Source organism: Quercus robur, chromosome 1 (assembly GCF_932294415.1).
Source record: "Quercus robur chromosome 1, dhQueRobu3.1, whole genome shotgun sequence".
NCBI classification, from domain to species: domain Eukaryota; kingdom Viridiplantae; phylum Streptophyta; class Magnoliopsida; order Fagales; family Fagaceae; genus Quercus; species Quercus robur.
Window position 1 is genome coordinate 47,508,417 of NC_065534.1, and position 16,802 is coordinate 47,525,218.

General features: G+C 38.5%; 1 protein-coding gene across 1 annotated transcript in view; it reads left to right on the top strand.

Annotated features, from left to right (window-relative positions):
• Nucleotides 1–16,802, top strand: part of LOC126690640 (transportin-1) — a 38,231-nt gene that overhangs the window by 3,551 nt on the left and 17,878 nt on the right. Inside the window, exons 3-8 of the mRNA XM_050385875.1 lie at nucleotides 10,750–10,839; nucleotides 11,023–11,100; nucleotides 11,337–11,417; nucleotides 11,917–11,967; nucleotides 12,210–12,295; nucleotides 16,690–16,756. Coding sequence (XP_050241832.1) covers nucleotides 10,750–10,839; nucleotides 11,023–11,100; nucleotides 11,337–11,417; nucleotides 11,917–11,967; nucleotides 12,210–12,295; nucleotides 16,690–16,756 — 453 coding nt within the window. The remainder of the gene's footprint in view (nucleotides 1–10,749; nucleotides 10,840–11,022; nucleotides 11,101–11,336; nucleotides 11,418–11,916; nucleotides 11,968–12,209; nucleotides 12,296–16,689; nucleotides 16,757–16,802) is intronic.

The following is a 16,802-nucleotide window of genomic DNA, read 5'->3' on the forward strand; positions in this document are numbered from 1 at the left end:
TGGGCTTGGGGGATTCATGGCCTCAATGGCAGAGGAGGATAACATGTCTATCAAGGAGGTTTAGTGATTTGCAATAATGGTTTTGATTAGTAGCTACCTGTTCATGGTAGCAGAGAACAGAGACTTAAAGAGTGAAAGAGTGAGAGGGGAGAGAGAAGATGGCATACCTGAACATCTTGATGGGTGGATGTGAGCATCGATGACATTGGCAGCTGGTCTATCCTTTCCGAAGCCACCTCCATTGATATAAGTTTATTGGCAAATCAAAGGCTATATTTCCTTTTGTTGTGACTGATTGTTTTTGATTCAAGAGTATCTATTGCTCTTCCCAATAAACTGTTCAAGTCCTAATCACCATTTTTCTTCTTTTTTTTTAATTTAAATTTTATGAAATCAAGTCTTATCAATAGTTATTTTGTTGAAATTATAAAAAAATAGTTATTTTGTTGCTTAATATTATGTTAATATATACATTTAAAAATTACTCTTAATGTTTTTCTAGGTTTCTTATTTGTTTCATTCAACTCTTTTTCAGTTTTTGCACATCATATAAAGTCTTTTAATAGAAAACAAAAACATAGGTTGTCTTTCTAGTTTCTATTGGGTAATAAAGATTTAATTTAGCTTATCTATCTTTAATATTTTATCCTCATAATTTGTTTATATTCATGCATTAGCCTAACTACTATTAATATATAAAAATACGAACACACATGTAATATATATCAAATTTATTCCAAAACTCATATATCATAAACAATTTACTTCGGAAGATACAATCAAATGCATTCTGTTTTACTTTTTGTTTTTGTTTTTGGATGTTATTTGTTCAAATCTTTTGTTGCATTGTCTCTTTATCAATGTTCAGATTTCTGCATGTCAAAATTTGTCACTGTGAGATCTTTTAGATGGTTCCATCGTAATAATGATAAAAATTGGAGGCCTGGCTACCTCGGATTAGTCACATAATTCTCTGGTTTGTTCGTGTCCTTGGTTTTCATGGGTGGTTCCATTTTCTTTTTTGTCGAATCCAAAACGTTTGAATTTTCAGTAGAGGAGGGAGGTACTTTCTACTCTTTACGTATATTTGAAAGATATAAGGATTCTCTTCGGTCAGTTTTCATGGGAAAAGATAGTGCTTTACGTCTGCTATCTTATGTTGAGGATCTCTTGTCAAATACTCGTCCTGAAAATTTTGCTAGAACCTTCAGGGATGGTAGTAAGGTTTTTATTTTGCAACTGGGATTCAATGTGCATGGAAGCTTTCTTATGATCTTTGAACTTCTTCATGGTCGTCGGAAGGGCCTCATCATTGTACCGGAAGGAAAGCTGGGTTGTGGGTGGAGAGGTTTTGGCTTTCATCTTCGTAAGGCTATTGCTCCTGACACTCTTGGTGTTAAATCGCCATCTCAATCTGCCATGTTCTCGACAGTGCAGAAGTTTAGAAATCAAAAATCCTTTCTGTCGGCAGCGGTGGATGGTCATCGGAAAACCAATGGAGGAAGCAGAACAGGAAAGCTTGCAATGCCCAAAATTCAAAATTCAATCAAATCATATCAAGCTATCAAGTCTACCTTGAGCAGGCAGAAGACTCAGAACCAGGATCTGCGTGAAAGGGGTGCTGGGCAGGTAAGCACGGTTCCTGAGGCTGAAGTCATGCTTGAATTAAAGGACAACACTCTTAATGGTGCTGATTCTCCTTTGTCCCTAGAAGTTTCTCTATCTCTGGTGCGTGGGCTGAATGGCAAGTGGGATATTAAGTGCTCCAATATTATAGAAGTGGGCTGTTCTGGTGCTGGGCCCAAGCAAGATATTTTTAGGCCCAATGATCTTGCTGAAGCCTCCCCACTTAACCCATCCCAGCCCCTTAAACTTAAGCCCAAGCCCTCTTTGATCTGGCAACCCAAAAGAAAAGAAAAGACCACCAGTTATTCTCCGATGCGAGTGACCCAAAAACCAGGGACGTCGAGTCTATGCGAGCGACCCAACCAGACTTCTTCGTGCTCATCGTCTAAGCCTCTGATGTCGTCGATGCTCTCCGACGTCTCCGAAGTCGCCGCTGCTCAACCCCTCAACTCCGACAAGATCGTTGAAGCCTGCTTTGAGTTAGCGGCGTCGACTGACTCATTCAAAGGCTCCGATGTAGTCGACTCTGAGCTTCTCGGCTCCGGCGAGTCCGAGGAGGCCATGAATGGGGCGGAATGCACCTCAGATGGAGAAGAGAGCTTACTGCGTGACCTCCGACTGTCTCTCCAGGAGCATTCCGGTAACATTATCAAGAAATGGGGGGACTCGGAGCAGTGGGTTCTTGAATTACGCGATGGGAGGAGGGTTGCGGTTCCGCTTCAGATCGCTTTGCCTCGGTGTGAAGCTACAGAGGTTTTGGAAATGCAACAACAGCTGGCCTTAGTTAATTTGGAGTCTCCTGACGTTACGAATGTGTCATCGGCTCTTTTCGAAGAGGATGAGGCTTTGGTGGAGGATGGGGCTTCGGATTCCTACTCGGAGGAAGCTGATCAGCCCCTAGTTGTTGAGCCAATTGCTTTTTCTCTACCTTCAGTCATGGCAGAACAATCTCTTGTAGATGAGGAAAGTGTGGTGAGTATGGATACTTCACAGAATCAGGAACCTTATTCTGATTGGTTTTAAAAGAGATTCAATAATTTTCATAGCTTCCTTGGCACGTCACTTGAGGGTTTAGAAGATCAAGCAACAGAATTTTTACTGGCTGTTGAAGCTGAATTATTTCGAAGGGCTGAGGTGAATAAGAAATCATGTGGTTCAAAAGGTTCGGGGGTGAAAGGTTTAAGAGAGCTGAAAGGGTTGTTTAGTTCCATAAATTATGGCTCTTCATTTGCTAGGCGTTGTGGTATTAATAGGAATTGGGTTCTTTCCATTGATCAATGAATTTGAAGCTTATTTCCTGGAATGTCAGAGGTCTGAATGAAGTTGACAAGAGGCTTCAGATTCGCAACTTGTTGCGATCCTGGAAGGTTGATATTGTGTGTTTGCAAGAGACCAAACTAGAATGGATTACGAGAGGTATTGTTCGAAGTATATGGAGTTGTCCATATGTAGATTGGTTGTACTTGGGCTCCGATGGTGCTTCTGGAGGAATTTTATTGATGTGGGATAGTCGAGTTGTGGAAAAGGTGGAGGAAGCGGTGGGGCATTTTTCGGTTTCTTGCAAGTTTAAAAATGTTGGCGACCAATTTGAGTGGGCTTTTTCAGGCGTTTATGGGCCAAATCTGAACAATAGGCGTAAGTTGATGTGGGAACTAACCGGGTTGATCACTTGGTGGGATTTGCCTTGGTGTCTAGGAGGGGACTTTAATATTATCCGTTTCCCTTTAGAGCGTTTGGGGGCTGCTAGCTTCTCTAGGGCAATGTTTGGATTTTCTGACTTTGTTTCTTTGCATGGGTTGATGGATATTCATATGGAAGGGGGCCTTTATACCTGGTCCAATTCTTCCTCCGCTTCTCGGCTAGACCGGTTCCTTTTCTCCCCTACTTTGGCTGATCACTTCACTTAGTTCACCCAAAAAAGGATGTCTAGAGTTCTTTCTGACCACTTTCCTATATTGTTGGAGGGTGGGAGTCAGCGAAGAGGAAAAATTCCTTTCCGTTTTGAAAATATGTGGTTGAGGGTGGATAATTTTGTCGACAAAGTGAAGATGTGGTGGGCATCCTACTTGTTCCAAGGAACCCCAAGTTTTGTTCTTGCTAAGAAGTTGGCTGCCTTGAAGTTAGATTTAAAAAAGTGGAATGAGACCGAGTTTGGCAATGTCACTATTAAGAAACAAGAGCTTTGGAGCAAATTGAATGGTTTGGATGCTAAAGAGGAGACTCATAGTCTATCTGTTGAGGAGAAGTTAGCTCAAACTAATCTTCGTACAGATATTGAAAAGTTGACTCTTATGGAAGAGACTAGTTGGAGGCAAAAGTCTAGGGTGTTGCATTTGAAGGAAGGGGATGCCAATACCAAATTCTTTCATAGAATGGCTAATTCTAACAGAAAAAATAATGGTATTGAAAGCCTAATGGTTAATGGTACCTTGTCTTCGAATCAGGGTATAATTGCAGACTACATTACTCATTCCTTCATGAATCTATACTCTAAGCAGCAGGTTGAGTGGCCATTTCCGGATTCGTTGGTTTTTCCAATGATATTTGACGAGAATGCAGATTGGTTAGAGAGGCCTTTTGAAGAGGCCGAAATTTTTGATGTCATTCAAAGTTTTCATGGTGATAAATCCCCTGGTCCAGATGGCTTCCCTATGGCTTTTTTCCAAGCTTGCTGGGGGATTGTTAAGCCTGATCTTATGGCTGTTTTTCATCATTTTTTTTGCCATTGGTCAGTTTGAGAAAAGTTTAAATGCAACTTTTATTACTCTCATTCCTAAAAAACATGCAGCTAATGAGATTGGAGATTTTCGGCCCATTAGTTTGGTTGGAGGGGTTTATAAAATTATTGCTAAAGTCTTGGCTAATCGTCTCCGCTCGGTGATGGGGGATTTAATCTCAGCTTCTCAGAATGCTTTTGTGAGGGACTGGCAGATCCTTGACCTTGTTCTTATTGCCAATGAATGTCTTGACAGTAGATTGAAGTCTGGGAGGTCGGGGCTGATTTGTAAGTTGGATGTTGAGAAGGCCTTTGACCATGTAAACTGGAACTGTCCGTTTCTCCATCTTGATTAATGGCTCTCCTTGTGGATTCTTTGGTAGCACTAGAGGCTTGAGGCAAGGTGATCCGTTGTCTCCTTTGTTGTTTGTCTTGGTGATGGAAGCTCTTGGAAGAATGTTGGATAAAGCTGTTCATGAAGGTCGCATGTCGGGTTTCAGTGTGGGTAACTTGGAGGGAAGATCCAAGGCGGTGTCTCATCTCCTTTTTGCAGATGACACTCTAATCTTTTGTGAGGCTGATTTAGATCAGATTTTAATTCTTCGTATGATTCTTATTTGGTTTGAGGCGGTGTCAGGCCTAAAGATTAACCTAGGCAAGTCAGAATTGGTTCCGGTTGGGGTAGTCAATCATATAGACCTTTTCTTGGTTGTTCTTGGCTGCAAGCAGGGCTCTCTCCCAATGAAATATCTTGGTCTTCCTTTGGGTGCTAAATTCAAGGATAAGACTATTTGGAATCTAATTCTGGAGAAAATGGAGAGGAGATTGGCGGGTTGGAAACGCTTATACTTATCCAAGGGAGGTAGAGTCACCCTAATCAAAAGCACCCTTTCTAATTTACCCACTTATTTTCTATCTCTTTTTCCTATTCCTGCTAGTGTGGCTAACCGAATTGAGAGGCTCCAGCGGAATTTTTTATGGGGCAGTTTTGGAGATGATCCTAAAATTCATTTGGTTAAATGGGCTACTGTTTGTTCTCCTATTTCTTCGGGTGGCTTAGGGATAAGGAAGATAAGACTCTTCAATGAAGCTTTGCTTGGGAAGTGGCTTTGGAGATTTGGGATTGAGGAAGATGCCCTTTGGAGGCAAGTGATAGAGATAAAATATGGATGTATGTGGGGGGGCTGGTGTACCAGAGTTGTGATTGGCCCTTATGGTGTTGGTTTATGGAAAAATATCCATCAGGGATGGCCTTCCTTCTCTCGCCATATTCTATATGATATTGGTGATGGGTCTAGAGTGAAGTTTTGGCAGGACCGGTGGTGTGGAGAGACTTCTCTTGCTGTTAGATATCCAGACTTGTTCAGATTTTGCAGGAATAAGGATGCCAGTGTGGCTGAGCTTTTGATGTCCACCAATGGTGTCCGCTTTTGGGATGTGAGATTCGTTAGGGGTGTCCATGCTCGGGATCTAGAGGCTATGTCTGATTTCTTGGAAACCATTTATGGTTCTTCTATAAGGGGGCTAGGTGAGGATAAAATGTGTTGGATTCCTAGCAAAGTTAAGGGTTTCTTGGTTAGTGATTACTATAGAATTTTGGCTGGCTTCGCCTTCTTTGGATTTTCTTGGAAAAGTATTTGGAAGCAGAAGATTCCCTCTAAAGTTGCTTTCTTTGTTTGGACTGCTGCCTTAGGGAAATGCTTGACGATTGACAATTTACGTAAAAGGAAGATATGGATTTTGGATTGGTGCTACATGTGTAAGAGAAATGGTGAATCGATTGACCATCTATTCCTTCATTGTCCTTTTGCTTCGGATCTTTGGTCTATGGTTTTAGGTCTTTTTGGAGTTTCTTGGGTTATGCCTCACTCTGTTTTGGGGCTGCTGCGATGTTGGCAAGGCAGCTTTGGTCGTCATCGAAATGGTTTTATTTGGTCTATCATTCCTCATTGCTTATTGTGGTGCCTTTGGAGGGAGCGGAATAGTAGATGTTTTGAAAATTCTGAGAGATCTATTCCAGATCTCAAGCTTCTCTTTTTTAGAACTTTAAGGGATTGGTTGTTTGCTTTGCAAAATAAATCTTTCCCTTCTTTTATTGTTTTCCTAGACTCTTGCAATTTTTGTATTTGATTTCCTTTCCCTTGTTCACTTCCGGTGCACTTGGGTGTTCCTTTTTTTCAATATATCTTATTACTTATCAAAAAAAATTTATTCCAAAACGGTACACAAGTTCCGAAATATTTAGTTTCTGTAGACAAAGCAGAACGGTGACCAATACAATATTGATAACTTTGCTACCAGGGCTTAATTACTATCATCTTCAACAAAATTTCCTTTCCTGTCTTATTAACGATCCTCTGTGGGTGGAATAAGCTCCCAAGCTGAAACTTTCTTTGGCCCAATACTCTTGGTTCTCCAGCCTTGTGTGTTAAAGAGGAGAAAGACGGGGTTACTATTCTCTCTATGCAGCTGAAGAGGATGTACAGACAAGTTTTTTAGCTTGATATGTATTGGCATAGGAAACCAGTCACATGTGCTTAGTTCATCAATATTCTTTATCATCATTTTCATTATTTGTCCAAACTTATCCTGAATGTTTGTGAGGGTTGGCTGCACAAGTTCTCTTCTTTATTCTTACCATGAATGTTTCGTAGTGGGTGAAGGCACTCGTATATGCTTTTGGCATGATAGGTGGATTGGTGATAATTCTCTAAAAAATCTCTTTCTTGATCTCTATGTATGTTCAGCGGTCAAGGATGCTTGTATCTCTGAGGTTTTGTGGATGCCCAAAGGGGGTACTGTTAGAGTATGGGATTTAAGGTTCTATAGAGCTTTTGAAGATTGGGAGCTAGCTGCATCTTATTCCCTACTCCAGCTTATCCAAACTCGTATTCCTCGGGGTGATAGGAGAGATACCCTTTGTTGGCGGTTAAAGGGTGATGGTAATTTTGACACTCGGTCTTATTACCATGCGATTCGGGGTGCTTCGAATTTTTTATTTCCTTGGAAGGGTGTTTGGAAACCAAAGATTCCTAGACGAGTGGCGTTCTTTTTGTGGACAGCTGCTCATGGTCGGATCCTCACTTTGGATAATCTAATGCTTAGGGGTCGCCCGTTGGCTACTTGGTGTTGTATGTGTTGTTGTGATGGGGAGTCGGTTGACCATCTCCTTCTTCATTGCCCTTTTACTCATTCCCTTTGGACTTTTATGCTTCAAGCCTTTGGTATTCATTGGGTTATGCCAGGATCAGTGGCAGGTTTGTTATCTTGTTGGCATTAGTGGCTTGGGAAACATAATTCAGACATTTGGAATTTGGTTCCAGGATGCTTAATGTGGATTGTGTGGTTGGAACGAATTCGTCGTTCCTTTGAGGACAATGAGAAGACTTTGGACGAGTTAAAAGTTTTATGCCAACGTAGTCTTTGGGAGTGGTCTCGTTGTTGGGGTTTTACTGATTGTTCTTCTCTCTCTGAGTTTATGTCTTCCCTTAGCTTAGTTTCCTGATTTCTTGTTTTGTTGTGCTGTTTGTTCTTTTCTTTTTTTTCCATTTTTTTTTTTCTTGTTGTTCATCATCACGAACAACTTGTACTTTTCTTTTCTTTTTTCTCTTTATTAATAAATTTCTCTTTATCTATCAAAAAAAAGAGAGAACATGTAACCTTCTGGTTTTTTATCCTGGTTGTAAATTCTCATTCATCAGACATTGCGGACAAGTTGTTTACATCATTCCTCTATGTCTATTTAGCATCATCATGTTTGTAACATCTATAAGCATTTATGCTGTGTCAATATAGTGGCTTTTGACTTTAGCTCTTCATAGGAAAAAAACCATGTTGGAGAATTTGAGCTTTAAGGAAAAAAAGAAAAAGAAAAAGTACATTGTCTTTTATTTCTCTATGACATGTTTGATCCATTATTATGTTTTTAATATTTTACAAGGTTATATGACTAGCATGTGACTTTTAATGAAGCTGGATGGTTGAAATTTAATTGTTATATGTAATATACAAGATGGTTGTCATGCGACTAGCATGCGACTGTTAAATTCTCCATTTTGATCAATGGTTGTCCTTCTGATTTTTTTGGGAGTTCTAGAGGACTGAGGCAAGGTGATCCATTATCCCATTTTCTCTTTGATATTGTCATGGAGGCCTTGAGCTGTATGTTGGACGCAGCTACTGTGTCAGGTCAGTTTTCGGGCTTCTTAGTGGGGAATGCTTCTGGTTCCTTGTTGATGGTGTCCCATTTGTTGTTTGCGGACGATACTTTTGTTTTCTGTGATGCTGATAGCAATCATATAACAGCTCTGCGTGAGATTCTCTCTAGATTTGAGGAGGTGTCAGGGCTAAAAATTAATCTAGGTAAGTCTGAATTGGTTCCTGTTGGGGATGTGCCTAATCTGCATGAGCTAGTGGAGATTTTGGGCTGTAGAGAGTTTGCTCTTCCGTTGAAATATCTTGGTCTTCCGTTGGGTGCTTCCTTTAAAGATAAGACGGTTTGGAATCCTATCTTGGAAAAGATGGAGCAAAGGCTAGTTGGATGGAAGAGACTGTATTTATCTAAGGGGGGCAAGGTTACCCTTATTAAGAGTACTCTTTCTAGCCTGCCTACTTATTTTCTTTCTCTCTTCCCTATTCCAGTTAAGGTGGCCAAGCGGATGGAGGAATTACAAAGAAACTTTCTTTGGAATGGTATTGGTGACGAACGTAAACTTCATCTAGTTAATTGGTCGAAGGTATGTAGGCCAGTGAAGAATGGAGGGCTAGGCATTCGGTGCTTGAGAATGTTTAATTCTGCCTTATTAGCAAAATGGTTGTGGCGGTATGGTGTGGAGAATGATGCCCTTTGGAGAAGGGTCATTGGGGCGAAGTATGGGAATGAGGGGGGTGGTTGGTGTACAAAATCCGTGTCTGGGGCATATGGTGTTTGTTTGTGGAAGTCCATTAGAAGAGGCTGGCTGAATTTTTCTAAGTTCCTTCGGTATGATGTGGGTGATGGTACTCGAGTGAAGTTTTGGGAGGATGTGTGGTGTAGGGATCGTCCTTTTAAGGAGGCGTTTCCAGATCTATATAATATTAGTAGGACAAGGGATGCTTCGGTTTCTGAGGTTTTGTGCTATGCTAACGGGAGTATTTTTTGGGACTTACAATTTCATCGCTTAGTGAATGATCAAGAGTTACAATCTTTGGATTCATGTATGGTTTTGATCTATTCCACTAAGGTACGAGGTGTTGGTTCTGATAAACTTTGTTGGAAGTTGTCCAGCAGTCGGGGTTTCACGGTGAGCAAGTATTATCACTCCCTTTCCCCCTCTTCCGCCATTTCTTTCCCGTGGAAAATGATGTGGCAATCGAAGGTTCCCCCTCGGGTAGCTTTTTTCTCTTGGACTGCAGCTTTAGGCAAGATTCTAACTATTGATAACCTTCGGAATTGTCCTTGAGTGGTGCTTTATGTGCAAAAGGTGTGGGGAATCTGTAGATCATCTCCTCCTTCACTGTCCTTTGGCTTATGAGATGTGGAGTATGGTCTTTTGCTTGTTTGGTATTTGTTGGGTGATGCCGCAAAGGGTAGTGGATTTGTTGGATTGTTGGTCTTGTAACTTCAGGCGTCATCGTAATATTGTTATATGGAGGATGGTGCCGCACTGTTTGTTGTGGTGTATCTGGCGGGAACGGAATGCTAGAAGCTTTGAGGGTCGCTAACGGTCCATTCTTGAGTTTAAGTCTTTTTTCTTTTTTACTCTTCTCAAATGGTGTTTAGTTATACCATCTTTTTATTGTTTTTCTCTTCCTGTTTTGTTTGATCATTGTAATTTGGTTTCTTGAGGTGTTTGCCTTTCTAGTACATTTCCTATGTACGGGGCTGTGTTCTTCTTTAATATATATTTTCCTTTACTTATAAAAAAAAACAAGATGAAGGGTTAGGATTTTGGGTTACTGAAGACTACTATAAATAGGCTATTTTGAGTTGTTGTAGCAGCATTTTCTTATCTAGTGTCCGTTTGGCATGATTAATTTTGCCAACTTATTTTACTATTGAGCTTATTTTTGCTACTATTCATAAGTCTCACTGCACTTTTTGGTACTATTCATGGGTTCCACTATACTATTTTAGTTAACTTTCACCTTTATCTACAGTACTTTCAGCAAGAAGTTTTCAGTTTTAGTAAAATAAGCGGATCCCAAATAGACCTCTAATCTATGAAATTTCAGATTTGAATATTTCTTTTGCTGTATATTGATGTTCTAGTGTTCCAATTTCAAAAAAGTAATCTTTTTTTGTTGCTAGAAATTTCTTTAACCCTTCTATATCAAATCTAAGCTCTCCTCATTGCATCAAGAAGTGTTATAATTTTGATTTTGTATAATTATAATTTTTGATTCATTGATGACGTGGTGCAAGACAGATTTGTGAGGATATCCCGCAAGTGCTTGATTCAGATGTACCTGGCTTAGCTGAACGCCCAATTAACATATTTCTTCCTAGATTGTATAAGGTAACTTAATTATTTTCTATTCTTAAGTTATCTTCATTTCACATCTTCTGTTGAAATTAATTTCAACATTGTCCTCTAATGATTTTGTAATGGGACATTTTAACTATTCATGCTCTTTTTTTTTTTTTCCTTTCTTTGTGGGTTTTTGACCTGTTTTTTTTTTTTTTTTTGTCTATATAACAGTTTTTCCAGTCACCACATGCCTCATTAAGAAAGCTCTCCTTGGGTTCTGTTAATCAATACATAATGTTGTTGCCTGCTGTAAGTATAATTCTAATAATTGCGTTATTGGTTCCTGCTGGATCTTTTTTTTTGATAGATAATAGGAGTTTTATTGATGAAAAAGAACAATGTGTTTACGATTGTAAACACACTGCCCTTGAAACAGATACATTCAAATCATAAGGAAAGACTAATAGAGTTAAGGAAATCAGACAAGGATCAGAAATAAAATTGCACAGGGGTGATAGTAACTCTTCTAAGCTACTTGCTTGCAGGCTTTATATGTCTCTATGGATCAATATCTTCAGGGTTTGTTTGTTCTTGCTCATGACCCTGCATCAGAAGTGCGGAAATTGGTAACCACTTGTTCTGTCTTATTGTCCCTGGTCTTGTTATGCACTAATAGCATCTAATTTAACATTAAATATTTCCTCTTAAAATTTAGCTGTTGTTTTATATTTAAATAAGTTGGTTTTGCGATAGTTTGTTAGATTTCAATTGTCTATAGTAGGTCTTTTGCTATGCCTTATTGTTCCCATTCATATTGTACTTGAGTTTGTGATATAATGCATATGACTAATGAAATCAATTTCAAATATATCATATTTGTATTGGCATACATGCTTACCATTGGTTTGTAGAGAATATTTTAATTTGTATTTTTCACATTGTTGAGCTTTGGCATTTGATTTAGTACTAAGATGTGTGGAAAGCGCTTACACCAATTAATGTTTTTGGCTCCACATTTATCAGCTTTGGATTTCTTATTGGTATTGTTTCTGAGGTTGGAACTGGAATGCTATTATTTTATTACAAGCTTGTCTTTGATCTCATCTATATTTTGTATGCCTTTAGGTTTGTGCAGCATTTGTTCAGCTAATTGAAGTCCATCCATCTTTCTTGGAGGTTAGCATTTCTTGGAGGTTATTATTTTTTGCGTTGCTTGTATTATGTACCATTTTCTATGCATCAATTTTTGTTGCATGTTGCTTGCTTTAAGTTTCCTTAGTGTCTAGGGTGATTTAAATGTCTACTTATTCTGTTGTCCTTATTAATGTCATGCTATCTTATCTTGCTATGCCTTTTGTCTATTTTAATGCCATCTCCTCTTTTTAATATTGCTGAATCTTTTTTTCATTATGATGCAGCCACATCTGAGGAATGTAATTGAATACATGTTGCAAGTCAACAAGGACACTGATGATGAAGTGGCTCTTGAGGCTTGTGAATTCTGGTATTCCTACACTTAATGAACTATGAACTACACATGAACGTCTTGACAAGTAGCAAGATAGTCATTTATGTAGCTTGTAGATCTTGTGTAAGAGAGATTGGTAGTAGATGTTAGGTTGATAGATTTTATGCAACATCACATATTTGTGTTAAGGTGGCCATCAATTAGGGAATAGGATTCACGAGTTTTTTTAATTATTATTATTATTATTATTATTTATTTTTTATGCATGCTGAATTTAGTTTTTTTATTTTTATTTTTTTATTGTTTAAGATTTTAATTTCTTTGGTATATTAGTACCTATCAAAAAATTTCTTTGTTATATTAGTAGTGTCCTAGGTTATGCTTGAGCCTAAATGATTTGATTATTGAAGAGTACTAACATCTGGTGGTGGTAATGTTTGTGGTAGATAACTTTGCCATTAGCTTTGTCCCACACACTGTATACTTCCAAACACACACATAAAGCATATTATGGCCACTCTAAACACCCACCCACCCATATGCCTATATTTTTATAATTAACGCTCCGTTTGTTTGCTTGTAAGCTGTTTACCAGAAAACACTTTCCTCATTTTCAGGTGTTCGTTTCATTGTAAAAAATTTCCATTGATCAGAAAATCCTTTGTAAAAATTTGTGGAATGTTTTATTGGAATTTTTTGGTAAAACATTTTCCAAATTATTAAGCTCGCACACCTCCCTTTGGTTGTCTCACACTTGAAATCCAACCGCCCTAACCTTCTCTCTTTTCAATTTGAGAGAGCTGAGTCACTGTATGCAGAGGAACTGCAGGTGCCTGTGCCGGCCATGATCAAGTTTCATGGGCATGCTGTGATTGAGAGTCTGCTCCACATGATGAAGCTTCGTACAATCTGCCACCACCGTGAATGTGAATTCACCACTGATCCTTTGGTCTGCCACACATCGTGACACAAACTTCGATGCCGATCTGGGATTGTCATAATGCTGATGTCAATCTGGTTTTTGTTCTTGGTTTTTTGTGCTCCCTGATCTGGGTTTGTGATGGATCTGGTTCTTTTTTTTATATTTTTTTTATTTCTTCCAGATCTAGGTTTTTGGGTGGTCGATGGTGTGGATTTGGTTGGGTTTGTGCCTAAGTTGTAGGATGTGAGATCATGATTTTTTTTTTTTTAAAAATTTTATTTTTTTATTTTTATAACAAAACAAACAACAAAAATGATTTTCAGAGCATTTTCAAGAACACTTCTAAACACTGAAAATGAAAATGTTTTTAGTTGAAAACATTTTACAATAAAACAAACGGAGCATAAGATTGGTATTGGATGTGAAGTCAAAATTGTTTGCTTTGGAAGGTAAATATGGTCAGTTTTATGATGGGGAGGCTTAAAGAGATATCTATTTTAGTTTAGTTTATTTTATTTTGCAAGTCAATTGTATTTTTGTTTTACGTCCTAGTAGATTATTAGGTTAATAGTATTAGTATTGTCTCCATGGTTTGGTGCCGACTCTAGCCAACCAAGTTGCCACTCTAGCCAACCCTAGGTGTTTACTTCTAGTGGTTTTCTATTGCTTGCTACTGACTCCAAGCAAGTCTAGGTGTTGATTCTTGGGTCATCTATCTTTATTTTTCTTGTTCTTTAATTTTCTTGTTGTAATGTTCTAGTTTGTCCATGTCAAATTTGGTATTAGAGCAAATTCTGATCCGTTTGAAGTATCACTGCCAGTCAACCTAGAGTAATAAAAATATCTGTTGTGGTCACTCATCTGTAAAACCATTGTGGTCAATCCACTATAACCCATCCATTGACAAGAAATTTACAACCAAAATTCAAGCTGTCTTTGAGTCCCATCCACCTGAATACCACAAATCTCAACCCAACCAAAAAAAAAAAAAAATCTGTAACCTAGTCCTCAATGGCCCAACACCACATCGTCAACTTGACTTGAAACAAGATCATCATTCTAGACTCAAACCACCACCTTGTTGCAAGCCTCAACCATCAGTGGCTCAATTCTTCAATCCTGCGTGAGACCTCATCAAGTCGTCGTCACCTTTTTCCACTTGAATTGTCGACGTTAAACCATTTTGCATGGCACCGTTGTCACCTCTGAGTCGTTGCTCTGGCTTGGTGCGTTCAAGTTCCGGGTAATAATCCTTTGAGATCACAACTCACATGCCCTTGGTCTTTCAAAGACTCGAATCACAGGGAAACCTAGATCTCGACGCAACCCACAAGGCAAAAGACTGACCCAATATAATTGGAGAGAGAGAGAGAGAGAGAGAGAGAGGGGGGGGGGTCAGGCTCCTCACCCAATCCATTAGCCCACATGTGCAACAAAGTCTAGTTACACCAGTTTTGGTCCGATTCTTCTTTGAACATTTGTGTGTGTCAAATGAACACAACAAAGTTGTTCTTGCCAGAATGCAAGTTGTTGGTAGAGCTTTGTAGCACTAGAATTATTGTTGGGACCTTCACAAGCATTGTTCTCCAGTTACTTGGGAAAAATGAAAGCTGACCTTAGGATGGTATATACACCACAGTATTATCAACAAAATTATCCATTTCAATCTTCTTATGGTATTTTTCAAGATTGAAGAGACAATATGAGGCAGTGGGATAGGCAACCAATTCTATAATTTGAAGGAAACAAGATGAATGTTTGTGTAATGTCTAGTCCTAAGCCCACTCTAGTGCAGTCTACCATAGAACAAGCCCTAAAGAATCTAGTACACACCATTGAAGACATGGTTGCAGAGCTCGAATGAATGAACACATGACTTATGTAAGTAGATAAGTACTTCCAAAGAAAGACCAACAACCTTGAAGGCAACACTTTACACACAAGAGACAATATAATTGAGCCACCAAAATTGTGTGTTGAGATAGAAAGTTCTAAAAAATGTTGCTTCAATGTTCGTGTAGTGAGAACCTACTGTAGAACCTAAACTGCAAGGTGAGATATTTAAGTTGTGTAGTAGATTTAATTCAGCCATTTGAAGAGTCAGATATGTTGCCTATCGTTGAGAAGGATGGTTCCATTAGACTTGATGAAGAGAGGGTTCCACAAGGGAGTAAAGCACTAGAGGGCGTGCATGATGTGAAATTTAAGTTTGATGAACATGCTACTGATCAGTGCTCCATTGTGCATGATGATAAATTTTTTGATGAAGTGGCAAAGATTGATATAATGGTCCTTCCTATGGTTCCAAAAAAGACGGTCTCATTTGCAATGCTCATTCTGCACACCAATTTTGTAATTCTAGATTAATTTAATGATGTGGTGGAATGTAAGACTTTTCTATTCTCAGTGCTCTCAATAGTGATCTTGAGTTGAAGTAAGTATCTAGTGTCAGAATTCTTATCTTTCCACACTTTAAAACACGAGTTCGAGTTTTCTCCAATCAGGAGAGGATTATGTGGAAGGCTTAAAGGGAAATCTATTTTATTTTGCAAGTTGATTGTATTTTTATTTTTGGTCCTAGTAGTTTATTAGGTTATTGATAATTTATTTCCTAGAAGCTAGAGGCAAGGTTATTTTTTTGTAATTCAGTAAGTAGGGTTTCCTACTTCAGTTAGATATTAGGGTTTAATAGTCTATAAAAGTAAAGTCTTGTTATCCTATTAGAGATTATTTTGATGAATAAAATTTCTATTGAAATTGTCTCCATGGTTTGGTACAGACTCTAGCCAACTCTAGGTGCCGACTCCTAGTGGCTTTCTATCGCTGAGTGCTGCTCCAAGCAAGCCTAGCTGTTGACTACTAGTTCATCTATTTGTCCTGCGTCAGTTTAGCTTATTATTCAAACAAGATTAGTTAGGTAACCCTGTTCAAGATTGCTCTCTTCTGGATCAAGATTTTTAGAATGTTCTTATGATCTTGTATTGCACTCAATTACTGTGCAAGATTGTTATTGTTGTCTGTCTAGGAATTCATATGCAATATCAACTTTCAGGGTTGTGTTTGGAGTAAGAGTTGTAGCTTTTTTTTTTTTCCCCTAGTGCAGAAATGCAATAAAAAAAATAATAATCTGGAAACTATATCTGAGAGACTAACTGTTATATGTTCCTACATTCAGCTTTGATGGACTTTACTAAATAAGTAAATATCATATATGTGGAGCAACTGAAAAGTTTTTTTGTAGTGCGTGTCCTTGTAAAAAGCAAAAGAAGTGTATTTTTCATCTTTCATGTAGCTCTTAAGTTACTTAAAAAGGGTGCTAAGAAGCGTATGTTTCATCTTTCATGTAGCACTTAAGTTACTTAAAAAGGGTGCTTAGCTGTTATGTGGGAAGATTATAGCCTTTGGGTTATGTTGTTTGGAACCCTTAACCTTTGCATTGTAAAATTTTTATTTTTTATTTTTTTGGTTCATTGACTAGCTTCTTTTCCATATTGATTGTGATTGGTAGGTCTGCATATTGTGATGCTCAGTTACCACCAGAGAATTTAAGGGAGTTCTTGCCACATCTGATTCCGGTATGGTTAATGCTATGTTGAGATTTTTCTTTGAAGTCAGGTGCAA